This window comes from Diabrotica virgifera, chromosome 4, assembly GCF_917563875.1.
Source record: "Diabrotica virgifera virgifera chromosome 4, PGI_DIABVI_V3a".
NCBI classification, from domain to species: domain Eukaryota; kingdom Metazoa; phylum Arthropoda; class Insecta; order Coleoptera; family Chrysomelidae; genus Diabrotica; species Diabrotica virgifera.
Window position 1 is genome coordinate 6,911,741 of NC_065446.1, and position 14,901 is coordinate 6,926,641.

Sequence of the window (14,901 nt, forward strand, 5' to 3'; positions counted from 1 at the left end):
CAGCGTCTCAAGTACGATTGCGCGAATTGGTAAATATAACTCCGCACGCCCACGCAACTCGAAACACAAGTACGCAAACACGGTTGCGTGAAACGTGGCTCGCAATCGTGAAATTTACAAGACTTGCTCGACCTGTAGATTCTTGTAATGTTAAACTTGCTACACTTTTATTTTGTTCTACTTTTTTGCGGAATCATTTTTATATGAATCACCACGCACTATTTTAACTAGATTTCCTTTGGCACGTGTACTATTTAACAATGCTTAATTAATTGAGTAATTATGTGATGACCCTTCAAAATCCTCTTCATTAGCACTAGTTCACATGACAGGCGCTTAATGCGCGTTTACAACTATGTAAATACATTTTATTCAGGCCGTACACATGTTAACGCGCGTTATTATTTGTACAGTAAACAAAAACAAAGAAAAATATCTCTGACAAGTAATGTTACCTAACTTCTCACTGTACAATAAACATGGCGATGATGTCATATTCTAATGTTTTGGTAGTGCTCTGGCGTCCGAAATTTTGACTGACGTAAGCGTGCTTTTGTAGTAAAAAAACTGTAAATAGTGTGATTCTTCTAAAATATTATTCGCCATTTAAGTCAAACTTAAATGATTAATGTTGATTATTTCATTCATAGGAGATTCTGACCAATAGAAAGCTACAGAAATAAAAATTAAAGCAAATACTATTGACTGTAATACATCCAACTCCCACAGAAATCTGGAAGCACGTTGCCACTAATGCCACTGTCGGCTTGAGTTGAACTACGTTTTGACAACGTAAAATTTGACGTAAACATTCAAATTTAATTTTATAAATTTTTGAATAACGAGCTAATTCTGCTAAATTAAATTAAAATAAAAATAGTTCAAACACTTACACAAAAACAATAATAAAGCAATTTTATAAATGTAAGGTTAGATTGCTCTGGTTATCCTACTCATACCGCTAGATGGCGCTATTTTTTTGCTTCCTCAAAATTAATGGGAAATGTCAAGAGTTGTATATTAAAGTGATAGTCGTCAATAGTATTTGATTAAAGTGATAATTTTTGATAATATCCCGTCGTCAAGCATTACGTCAGATGCCCTTCGTTACTATGCAAAAATGAACATTCAGTGACATTAATGACAATTAATGTTTTACAACTTGTCACAGAAAACACTAAGAAACAAGTAAAATTTAATAAAAAATTTTGTCCTGGTAAAAGGTATATTAGTTTAAAAAGCCCCTATAGGGCTACAAACATATAAACAAAACGTTTTCGCTCTGTAACAAGGGCATCATCAGTGTTACAAGCACATGGTGAGCCACCCAAAAATACAAAGGTTGAAACCTCTTACAAATAGACTAAAAGTCTTATATAAATATAAATATCCTAAAATCCAAAGGATGGATAAAATTCCTATGGATGAGGCTTTAGGGCAACATATGACTCCCACAGGTGGTAAGTGGGCCAATTAATTAGTGGGTCTAAAGCCGTATCCATAGGAATTTTATCCATCCTTTGGATTTTAGGATGTTTATATTTATATAAGACTTTTAGTCCATTTGTAAAAGGTTTCAACCTCTGTATTTTTGGGTGGCTCACCATGTGCTTGTAACACTGATAATGCTCTTGTTACAGAGCGAAAACGTTTTGTTTATATGTTTGTAGCCCTATAAGGGCTTTTTAAACTAATATTCCTTTTATCAGGACAAAATTTTTATTAAATTTTACTTGTAATTAATGGTATACAGCCAGCTACAGGAATTTCTTCCTTGTGGACTAAGAAACAGTTGTAGCAAATATTAAGGTGAAGATATCAATAAAACATTAGTTAAAATGATTTAAAAAGACAGTTTTATTCATGAAATAGTCTCAGCGAATTACCCTCGACCTCTAAAATTATTATCGACTTGTTGCCCTCGTGCTACTATCGACATAATTTCACTCCCCTTCGGGTCGTGAAATTAAAACTGTCAAAGTGTCACTCGGGAAATATTCGATAATGTTAAAGCTCTTGTGCAATTACTACTGATTATTTCATTCATAGAAGATTCTGACCAATAGAAAGCTACAGAAATAAAAATTAAAGAAAATACTATCGACTGTAATACATCCAACTCCTACAGAAATCTGGAAGCACGTTGCCACTAGCGCCACTGTCGGCTTGAGTTGAACTACGTTTTGACAACGTAAAATTTGACGTAAACATTCAAACGGCTGACAAGCGCGCACTACGTGAACACTATACATAAATTTAGCGCTCGTTAAGCGATTGTCATGTGAACTTACCCTTAATATTTAATTGTATAATACATTCCACCCTAGGGGTTGCCTTTTTCATAATATGTACAATTTGTTAATTTTAAAAAATAATAAAATAGTAAAAAAAATATCAGTAAGAGACTAGACAGATTTTCCGCTGTTTTTATTAAACTGTGAAGCTTGTACTAAATTTTATATAAGGAGTTGGGAGATTAGGGATATATTAAGCGTAAAAATATCGTTTTGGGTGTTTTTCTACATTTAAAAAAGAAAGCATAAGAAAGAAGAATCGTTTTTAAAGAATCTGATCCCCTAATACAGCCTTTTCTTTCTCCTCACAAGGTCTGATCCCCTAATACAGCCTTTTCTTTCTCCTCAACCGGCTAAATATATAGTGATGAGCGCGCTAATAAGTGAGAAAATAACGCAAAAGATGGAAAACGTAATATATTGTGAAGTAAAAAGAGATGAAACTAATCGTGGTGGAAATTATCGATATAAACGTATAAATTAACATTACATTTCATAGTTTCCCAACTTTAGATGTATATGAGGAGTATGACAACTGTCACAGACGTCTAAAGGTGGGAAACTATGTAAAGTCATGTTAATTTATATGTTTATATCGATAATTTCCACCTCTACTAGTTTCATTTTTTTTTTATTTCAAAATGTATTGTTTTCCATCTTTTGCGTTATTTTGCCGGTTATTAGCGCGCTCATCACTGTATAGTGTAGTCAGTGAGGATATTTAACTCCGAATTCCATCCTACTGCATTAATTTACTTGATATTTTCACTGTAAGTAGAGAAAAGCTCAAGAAACAAAGTCTACCCTATATCCTATGGCGCTTTTTATCTTAGGGGTTGGTTCCCAGCCCTTCTAAGGGTTGGAAAATAACCACGGAAGTAGCTAGAAAACCTAATTCTAAGCAAAAACTGTTCTATAATTTTTTTTTGGAGACTCCATACTTTTTGAGTTATTCGTGGTTGAAAATTTCCCATTTTCATTGAAAAATGACAATTTTTCGGACGGTTTTTTGTGAATACCTTAAAAATTATGCATCTAACGAAAAAAACTATATCAAACATTTTAGCTTATAAAAAATCAAAGAGATTCGTTTGTTCATAAATCTGCTAGTTATAATACAAAAAGAGATATGGTACGTGAAAAAGATTTTTTTTGGTGCATGCTCAAATCGGTGTATTCAACTTAAAATAACAGAGAAATGGTCGATCTGGGGTATAATGGTACCAATACCTTTTGTAGTGCTTGAAAAGACCTTTTAAACTAAGCGAGGTATGGTGCAAAAAAAATGATGACTAATGTATTTTAAGGAAAAATGAGAAGTATATTTTACCCCTCATTCACTAGAATTTAAATGCATCGTTTTCCTTCTACAATGCGTTTTATTATAGTATTATTTATATGTTCAAAAAGTTGGACGGGTTTAAAATGCATGGTTTTTGAAAAAAAAAACAAGATCAAATTATAGAACGCATTTTAAAATTTTATTAAAAATCTTCCTTTTTCTCCATGTATCTCGAAAATGATAAGAGATACGAAAAAAAGATACAGTACAAAAATGTAGGCTTTTTCAGATAACAATTTTATTTTTTCTTTCATTACTGTACCTATTTTTCAATTTCGAGTTACATGGAGAAAAGGAAGAATTTTAAGAAAAATGCAGCTCTATAATTTGATCTTATTTTTTTCAAAAACATGCATTTTAAACCCGTCCAACTTTTTGAACATAGAAATAACACTATAATAAAAGGTATTGTAGAAGTAAAACGATGCATTTAAATCTGATGGATGAGAGGTTAAATATACTTCGGATTTTATCTTAAAATAAATTAGTTACCATTTTTTTTGCAACATATCTGGCTTAGTTTGAATGTAATCGACGTTTAACAGTGCTCGTTTTAAAGATCTTTTCAAGCACTACAAAAGATATTAAGAGCATTATACCCTTAAAATCGACCATTTCTCTGTTATTTTAAGTTGAGCACACCGATTTGAGCATGCACCAAAAAAATCTCTTTTCACCTGTTCCGTGGTGGTTTACGGAAACAATTAAATGAAATTACAATAAGTGTAAGACAATGAACAATAATAAATATATTTATTTATTTTTGGTTAAAAAGGCGTGCTTATATCTCGTAAGAGGGTTTGTTATTCTTTGAGGGACGAGGATTTGTGTCAGACTGCTGTGGCTGAACTAAAAACACATGTCTGTGGTTTTACGTTGAAGACTAATTTATTGACATGAAGAGGCTGGCCCTTTATCTGGTGTTGTAAAAGCTGAAAACATTTCTGTAGTTTTAAGAAGCGTCTTCGAATGCATTTAAAAAGTGATTTATTGACATAAGGTCTGATAAGGTAACTATTTAATGGGGAATTTTGTTTCCCATAAATAAACTGAGACTGAACAGGCCATTACATCTGGTTTCGTACAGAAAGAGATGTGAATTTTAAATGGTCCATATTATTTCATTCTGAAAAAGTTGTTAAAAATTTAAATTAGCATTTAAAAAATAGTAAAATAGTGATTGAAGCGTGTCGCCACAAACCTACCATATCTCTTTTTGTATTATGACCAGAAGAAATACGAAGAAACGAATCTCTTTGATTTTTTATAAGCTACAAAAATGTCTTACATTATAGTTTTTTTTTTGTTAGATGCATAATTTTTAAGGTATTCGCAAAAAACCGCCCAAAAAGGTGACATTTTTCAATGAAAATAAATTTTAAACCACGAATAACTCAAAAAGTATTGAGTTTTCAAAAACAAATTATAGCAGTTTTTGCTTAGAATTAAGTTCTCTAGCTACTTCCGTGGTTATTTTGACCAACAAATTTTCCACCCCTGAGAAGGGGTGGGAACCACCTCCAAGATAAAAGCTCACATCGGCATAATAACAAATTTTAAACCACGAATAACTCAAAAAGTATCGAGTTTTCAAAAACAAATTATAACAGTTTTTGCTTAGAATTAAGTTCTCTAGCTACTTCCGTGGTTATTTTGACCAACAAATTTTCCACCCCCGAGAAGGGGTGAGAACCACCCCCAAGATAAAAGCTCACATCGGCATAGGGTAGACTTTGAATAAGGAGATAAGTGGAATGAACCGTAAATTGGAATATTTTCCTAACGGTGCCTTTTGACATTGTCATATCTGGGTTAAACAGAGAACTTGAATCGAGTCGATATTCATTTCATTTCTAATTTAGTTCAGCCTATTGAATTTGCGAATAGCACAAATGCTTAATAATTTATTGTCATATAAAACTTAGTACAAGGTTTTATAATTATTAAAAAGTTACTTTGTAATTCGAAGAAACAGTTTATAGCACCTCTAAACTCAATTAATAATTTTTTCAAAATTAAAAAATAATTTTCTGTAGAACAAAATCTTAGAACTTATTTATTTATTGTGATGTGGCTGGACCATATAAGTACGTATTGTGATTGTTATTACTACATTTGGAGATATAATTGTTTCATAGGGAAAGAACTTATCGAACGACTAGTGACGTTTTAAATATCTTCAGCTACTGCTAACTACATCTCATATTTAACGTATTTCCTAAAAGTACTAAGAGTCAAGTATAGCCGAAGCTGCCAATTCAACGTTCCAATTGGTATGTTGTAAAGCTGTCTCGCATCGGCTACTATCAGCTACTCCTAACCTAAAAACGAAATCGTTTGTTATTTATATTTTACAATAATATTTGTCTTTCACGTGCAGGGGTGGCCAAACTGTGGCCCGCGAGCCGCATGTGGCTCTTTGAAGGATTACTTGTGGCTCTTAATAAATGTACCTGAATTATTTTAAATTTTTGTGTTTCAAAATGTCTTAAATTACTGACAACAAATATAAAAGACTAAGTGTAACATCAGGACCCTGATTCTAATTCATTTCGAGGTCGCTATTTAATTTCGACGCCGCCATGATGGTCGCAATTTATAGCGATTCTTATTTCGATACAAAGAAACAATTTTTTGGCAAACAAATAGAACCCCTTAGAAAATATTAGATTAAATTAAATTAAGTTAACGCTGTTGAAAAGGGCACGGCTTCTGTGCCCTTTTCGAAGAAAAAAATTGAATTGCGAAGAGTGGTTCCAGGTATAACCGGTCAAATTTGACCGGCATTTGCGACAGAGTTATAAACAACAGGATTTCAATCTTTGGACAATTACCTTTTTATTCCGGTCCTCTTTGTTAATACAAATTTTCATATCTTCAAGACACTCATAACAAAAAAGATTTATGTCATCAAGTTATCTAATTATTGATAAATAATTACTTCCCTAAAATTTGAGTTAAAAATTAAAGATTTTGTTTGGAAAACCCGAATTTTTCGAGGAAAATTTCTGCAAAAGAAATCGGAAAAAATATCTATGTGCAGAATTAAATTACAGTGAATTGTTATGTGAGTGTTTTTCTTTTAACGTTAATATCTTCTGAGTTACAGAGCAATAATTGAAAAAAAGATTTCGGAGCGCTAATTTGTTTATAAACCAAAAAGCACACTTTCTGAGGACTTTGCATAGCTATATTACTAATATATGAAATCTTACGATTTGATTCCAGCATGTCCAGCAATAAAATAGCTGGTACATAATTTTCCTTGTTTTATAGTAATTTTCCCAGATTATTACCTTACATCTTTCATTGTGTTGATAATTCACGTTGTGAACATTCTCAATTATTATATTTCTAATTTAATACTATTCTATCTAATTCCTCCAAAACCAGCAAATGTCCATAAAACCCAGCCATATTAATACCTTTTGCTTTAGTTTTCATATTCATTCATGTCCGTGTCACAATAATTTCGACTCGAAATTATAATATCAACCACTTTTATTGAGTCGCTATTAATTTCGATAAGTCGCTATTTTGTGACATCATTTCGTTAGTTCAACTAAAATCCACAAGGCTCGCACAGTCGCATTTCAACGTCGTCATATTGATTGCGACTTGTTTTCAGTCGAAATTTGAATTAGAATCAGGGCCCAGGACTTAGACAAGGAGACCCCTTATCACTGTTGCTATTCAATTTGGCCATAGAATATGTAATAAGTAAAATATCATCTGAGCTGACAGGTGGATTTGCGAATCGAGGATTCAAAACTATTGTTGGCCTTTGCTGATGATCTAGAAGCAGTTACTAATTTTACAAGAGACGTGAAAGAAGTGTTTTCATAACTCGAGGAAGAAATAGGTAGGCTGGGCCTACGAATAAATGAAGAGAAGATGAAATACATGCTATAAAAAATATTAACCGAAAATCCAAGACAAAGAGGTAGGCAGAACATAACTATTAATTACCACAACTTTAAAGTAGTAAAAGAGTTTAATATCTAGGGGCGGTAATCAGAGATGACAACCACATATAAAAGCGGTCTCAGCAAGGATAGCTGCGTGGAACAGCATTATACCCTGTCATCATTACAAAATGTCTAAGCTTCTAAAAAGACAATCTAAATTAAAACTGTACTTGCCAATTATTCGTTAATTGTTACATATGCAAATTAAACATGGATTCTACATAAGCCGGAAATAAATAATTACACTTTTATAAAAAAGAACTTTTGTATAATAAAACCTTTTTATTATTTATAGGAAAGAATATAAAATAAAAAAAAATGAATAACCATTTTCAATTTCGTTGCAAAACGAAAATACAGCCGAACCATATTCCAGTCCAATCAGAGAGTGCTGCAAGCACCTCTACCGGTTTCGAAACTTATTAGTCTCTCATCAGGAGGCACATATGCTGCTCTCCCTGATCCAACCAAAACAAACCCCAGCGTGCAGTTCCGAATTGCAACGAACGAAATGGCATAGATGCCCTAGCGGCAACTGCTAGCAAAAGACTAAGTTTTCACTCTAATGGCATATAACATATCCCACCAGAATGAAAACAATGGGAACAGAAAATAATTTAACGATAAACGATTTATCGATAACATGCTTAAAATTCCAAAAAATACACTCTAATAAAAAAGTACTTTTTATAATATCACGGTTTTGTTATTGTACATATAGGACACAACATGTTTGCAAAGAATAATTAACTTATAAAATATGCATTTTTAGTAGGTGTATTAACTGTTATTTATAATTATGATTCCAAAAATTACACTAGTATAAAATAGTATTTTTTATAATACCACGGTTGTTTAAAATGGTATATTATAATTTTAAATATAAACTTTTAATTATTTATTAAAACAATTAAAAAAAGATACGCAACAGCCGGTTTACAACTGGGGACCTCTCGATCTGAAATCTAATGCCACTGAGGCACCATAAATTTGTAGATATCGATTTATTAACGTACTTTAAAATATCATTGCATTAGTAACATTTTTAAAATAGTTTGAAATTAAAAAAAAGTCGATTTATCCATACAGTGTGATTGGTCAGTGGAGTAAAGCTTTGTAGATCCGTTATAAGTAATAGATAGTAATAAAAGTTAATAACAAAAATTGTAGCCAACTTTGATTACAGATTGACAATCAGTAATCGTAAATTGTAAGTTTTAGACAATTATTCAGTCATGGCTTACTTAAAATTTGGAAAGATTTAGACCCGTAATTATTAATAATTTTGCTCTAAAAAATGAAAATATCTCGAAAACTAATAAATTTACACATAGGGAATGTTATACAAAAATTATAGTATGGTAATGGTACTTTTCGATAATGATATTGTAGCGTGATTAGTGTAATTACTTCTAATTACAATAAAACTAGCGGTTCGTAATTTATATACGACTTTATTTATATAAGTTACAGACGAATTTATCTTATACACTAAACTTATTTACAAAATATGCCCGTATTTATACCCAGTTGTTATTCTGGAACAATCGACTCCCATCTCGAGCTATCGGCTTGTTCCGCCTACGTGACGTACCTTCCAGAATTCTCCGGCGAGGCCTAGCACATCCGATTACGTCATTCTCGAGGTGTTTACTGTTATACGGGGATCGGCCAAGATTTCTCTTCCGCTACACTGCTCCCCTCTTAAGATCTGAGCGTCTCGATCAGCAACTCTAAATGAAGGCCCAGGATGGCGGAATCTACACGACTCTCCAGCTCTGCATACACCCTTCAAGAAGAAATAACAGTCTACTGTCTTTGAAGGGTACGACATCTTCGGGTTCATGCAACACACAGTGATTTGTACACCAGTTCCTCTGAAGACCACTTCAAGCATGCTTCTCACAATCTTCCAATCCAGATTTTCTACTGCATGGCCTATTTTTGGTAAAGCCAAATTTTTGATGTCATAATTACACACGATTTTCTTCAAATTAGTTAGAGCACGCCATATGTTCTCGTAGCTTGGCGTGTCCGTATAAGACTTTCTGGTCACCATATACAGCAAAGATCGAGGACCATCTTCCAATCGCAGTACTCTTCCAATTTTAGGCTGCTGATTTCTTAACTCGTTCAGGCGGCCGAACTTTCTATTGAATACGGACGATATTCCTTTAGTCATCTCGAGGTCTTGGGCAACACAGTGGGCCAGAGAGACGTTTTCTGGAACACCAAACAGATCTTGCTGAACTTCTGTGGTCACGCCGAATCTAGCACTCTTTCTCGCTGCGTAATTTGACATAAATTGATTAAAACTTGGCTGTGCGACATCTTTCATCTCCTGTTGGAGGACTCGTGCTTCTTCTGTTTCATTTGAGCCAGCATATGGTGCAAGACGATTTATGTGAATAACTTTTGGTTTACCTTTGGCAACTTCTTAATTCTATATATTACGTCATTTATTTTCTTCTTAACTTCATATGGACCTTCCCATTGTCTTTGCAGTTTAGGACATAAGCCTCGACGACGTTGCGGATTATAAAGCCAGACAAGATCACCTACTTCGAAGCTTTCATTCTTGCATCGAGAATCATATTGATCTTTCATTCTGTCACTGGCTATCTGGATGTGTTGTCGGGCAAGTTCATGAATGTTGTTCATTCGTAATTTCAGGCGGTCAACGTAGTCTTCGCCTGCAACATGTTCCTCGGAAGGTCCGCAGCCAAACTCTAGGTCGCAGGGCAACCGAACTTCACGACCCAACATCAGGCAGGTTGGTGTTTGACCTGTAGTTTCATTTACGGCCGAGCGGTAGGCCATCAGGAATAAATGAATGTGTTGGTCCCAATCTCGCTGATGTTTAGATACAACTTTGGACAAGTGTTTACCCATCGTTCGGTTCATCCTCTCGACCATCCCATCTGATTGAGGATGCAGGGGTGTTGTTCTGGTCTTATTGGCACCAATCAATTTACAAACGTTTTGGAAAAGAGCTGACTCAAAGTTTCGCCCTTGGTCGGAGTGGATCTCCAAGGGAACACCAAATCGGCTAAAGAATTCTTTAACAAGTACCTCTGCAACGGTACAAGCTTCTTGATTTGGTAATGCATAGGCCTCAGTCCATTTTGTAAAATAATCCATGGCTACCAGGATGTATTTATTTCCAGCATCGGTTTCTGGAAATGGACCTGCAATGTCGATAGCTACTCTTTCCATAGGACTTCCAACATTGTACTGTCTCATGGGTGCTCTCTTTTTACCAACCGGACCATTACCGGATGCACACAGTTCACATTTCTGGCACCATCTTCTTACATCATCTTTACAGTTCACCCAATAGAACCGTTCTCGAACCTTTTGCAGAGTCTTCGTAATACCAAAGTGTCCACCTGATGTACCGTCATGCAACTGACGCAATACTTCTGACACTTTACTTTTAGGTACAATCAACTGAAGCTTAGATTCTGTACCATCATCGTTCTCAAAGGTTCTGTACAAAAGATCATCTTTTAGTATCAGGCAATTCCATTGGCTCCAGTAGGCCTTGACTTCCGGACTACATGCACTAATGTTTTGCCAACTAGGTCTCTCACCTCGACGCATCCAATCCAATACTCTTTTTATACATGGATCATCTTCTTGGGCGTGTTGTAACTGTTGGGGCTGCCATTGTTCATTAACTACGGTAGTTCGTCTCACAGGGCAACGCTGTTCCTCTACTCTAAGCCGGTGATTACAACTTTCACCGCATGGCCGTATCGAGGAAGCATCTATATTTGAACGAACTCTTCCAGCCCTCTTCACGCGTCTCTTCGGCATCGTGTCACGAATCACCCTCCGTACCATTTCCACCAAACGTTCATCTTTTCTCTTATCGCCTTTTTCCATGGCTATTACTCCATTGTTTCGTGAAGCTTGGCTAGCTGCTTCGTGTTCCAAGGCAATAGCAAGTGCTTCATCTAAAACTTTCGGTCTTGCTAGTCGTAAAGCTTTCTGTATTTCACTATCTTTCAGCCCATTGACGAAGGTGTCTACCGCAATTTCTTCTAAAACGCTGTCTGGCACCTCTGGATAAGCCAACCGCACCACACGAGCCACATCTGCTTCAAATTCTTGCAGATTCTCACTTGCTCGTTGACTTCTACTTCGCAGTTGTGCTTTGTATACTTGTTGTAGATGGGCATCTCCATAGCGTTTTTCTAGACGAGTGAACAAGGTCTGGTAACAATTTTCTTGACCCTTAGGAATTGATCTTAATATATCTGCAGCATCACCTCGCAAAGCAGCAGTCAAGGAAACAGCCTTTTCCTGTTCGGTCCAATGATTGGCGGTCGCAATAGCTTCGAATTGTCTAAGGTATATGGACCAAGAGGACTTTCCATCAAATGGTGGTAATTTGATTCTCATATTATGCGACATTTCGTCTCTCGGTAGTTCATCTTTCACTACAGGATCTAAAGCTACTGCATTAACTGACGGTTGCACTTTTGTATCGGTTATCATGCTCTCTAGTTGTTTGATCTTCTCTTCTAGCATTTCTTTATTGTCGTCTACACTTTTCTGTATCTTATCGAATGTTCTGGAAACTTCTTCAAATTTCTCGTCGGTCTGTCTACAAACGTCTTTTATTACTTGAGAAACACTTTCAAATTTCTCATCGCTTTTTCTAGAAGTTTCATCGATCTTTTGAGAAACACTTTCAAATTTCTCGTTGCTTATCTTAGAAGTATCATCAATCGTTTCAGAAACAGTTTTTAATTTCGATAAGATTGCTTGTTCTGCTGACTGGAAGTGGAACGTCTCTGGATCATCTCCGTTCTTCGTTAGGACTTCCTCGAGTCGTGCTTGTAGGACTATCTTGAGCCCACTGCTGTCCAGATCCCGTTCCTCTAGCTGTTCACGGAGCTGTTTTACTGTAAGTTCTCGTAGCAACATCTTTGGTCGGCACACACGTACTTTCCAAAATGTCTTTTAAAAGTCTTTCCGAATACCGAACAATCAACGCACTTTAACTATTCCCGACGAATAAAGTCCAAAAGTCTTTTAAAGTCTTTCCGAATACCGAACAATTAACGCACTCCGGTTATTCCCGACGAATAAAGTTCAAAAGTCTTTTAAAGTCTCTCTGTAATTCACTTATTTATATCGCACTAAGTTTACCGAACACCGACACCAACTGTAACGTGACTATTGTAATTACTTCTAATTACAATAAAACTAGCGGTTCGTAATTTATATACGACTTTATTTATATAAGTTACAGACGAATTTATCTTATACACTAAACTTATTTACAAAATATGCCCGTATTTATACCCAGTTGTTATTCTGGAACAATCGACTCCCATCTCGAGCTATCGGCTTGTTCCGCCTACGTGACGTACCTTCCAGAATTCTCCGGCGAGGCCTAGCACATCCGATTACGTCATTCTCGAGGTGTTTACTGTTATACGGGGATCGGCCAAGATTTCTCTTCCGCTACAATATAAAATACAGGGTGTTCTATTTAAAATTACTGAGAAAATAATGTACTTTCGTTTTGACTCACCCTGTATTCAATATAAAGAAAATTAGCAAAACAACGATTTACGAAAATTTTGACAACAAATAAAAAAATATTACGTCAGTAAACCATTGACCTTGTGCTTGCTTTTATTTATAAAGGTAGTTAAACTTGTTACGATTTTCATATAAAAATCTTTATAACTTTGTAAATACCTCGTATAACATACCAAACCTTTATATTTTTGTAATCGAAAAGTTACGAAGATTTCGAATATAAAATAAAATACAGGGTGTTCTATTTAAAAAAACATAAGTTTGGTCTGCCACTATGTTATCGAACACCCTGTAACATTCTAACTAATTTTGTAATGTGAAGCTCAAAGTTCCCTACAATTTTTGTTATTGAGTTTTATCGCTACACATTACTATAACGGATCTACGGAGCTTCACCCCACTAATTATTAGTCACCCTGTATAATAGCAATAAAATATTGCATTGTTAGCTAGTTCTAAGCTATCCTGAAAATTTCAGGTATCTAGGTAGCCTAGAACTATTTTTAAAATGGATTACAAAATTTGCGGAGTCCGTGACACCAACCAACCCAAGTATATAAAAAGGTTTTAATAAGCTGCTGGTATTTGACAGGAAAGTTTTCAGAAGGATATTTGGCCGTCAAAGAGATGGATTGACAGAAGAGTGGAGAAGGCGCCGCAAAGCTGAATTGGTGACTGTGTATGGTACTGAAAACATCGTCAGACATATAAAAGCTAAGATAAGATGGGCAGGTCATGTGGTAAGATCAGACGAAGACAGAATGTTAAAGACAGTGTTTTTGAGAGATGGTAGAAGATGAGTAGGTCGTCCCGGAAAAAGATGGAAAGATAATGAAGAATCGAAGTATCCTAAATTAGAAAAGGTTGCTTATAGAATTATTTGCATAATTGGAACAACGATGTGAACCATTTTATTTCATGAAGATTTTATTTTCCTAACGGTGCCTTTTGGTATTGTCATACCTGGGTTAAACAGGGAACTTGAATCGAGTCGAAATAAATTTCACTTATTCCCCGTTTTTCCCGTTAGAGGGCGTTCTAACCATACTGCGATATAAATAGTTTTAATTTATATCGAGAAACTACGGTCGTGTTGGTGTAAATTTGTCCTCAGAGCCTCCTTGACAACAGGTAGACCTAGAAATAGTACTATCGGAGGATGGAGGGAGACAGATTTAAATCAAAACGAAACCGTAGATTTTATTATTTTACATTTTATTTCACTTTAAAATTCCTGAAATCCAAACGGTGAGAGGAAAAATTAAATACCTTTTTTACACTTTTAAAATAATTGTTTAATTGCGGCTCGCGAAAAATTTCAAATTTTGAAAAATGGCTCGAAGGAGCTTGGCCACCTCTGCATAGTGTAATGAAAGGATACCCCTCGTTAAGATAAACAAAATGCCGTCACTCCCAGAATTGAATTTTTAAATTTTTTTTACGTTCTATGCGATTAAAAAATAAAGGTCCACGCAATTTTAACCCGCCATCCCGTCCCCCATCCCCCAAAAACTTTTTTTATTTTTTTTAGGTGGGATGCCATCAATTTAATTGTTTTTACAAAACATGTATACAGTTGAGTCCGCGAGTCTTTACCCGTGCGTCATCATTTAAAGCATACGAAATAAGTCGGAAATCTATTTCACGCTACAACAAGTGACAGAAAGTGGCTACTGTTCCGATTGCGGGTTTTATTATAAAATTTGACGTTATCAAATATATAGAATGTCAAATATAA

The 14,901-nt window shown here is 35.0% G+C and overlaps 1 protein-coding gene across 1 annotated transcript in view; it reads right to left on the reverse strand.

Annotated features, from left to right (window-relative positions):
* Nucleotides 1-901: 901 nt before the first annotated feature.
* Nucleotides 902-14,901, reverse strand: part of LOC126882893 (activated Cdc42 kinase Ack) — an 88,374-nt gene continuing 74,374 nt past the window's right edge. Inside the window, exon 15 of the mRNA XM_050647958.1 lies at nt 902-5,957. Coding sequence (XP_050503915.1) covers nt 5,864-5,957 — 94 coding nt within the window. The 3' untranslated portion in view covers nt 902-5,863. The remainder of the gene's footprint in view (nt 5,958-14,901) is intronic.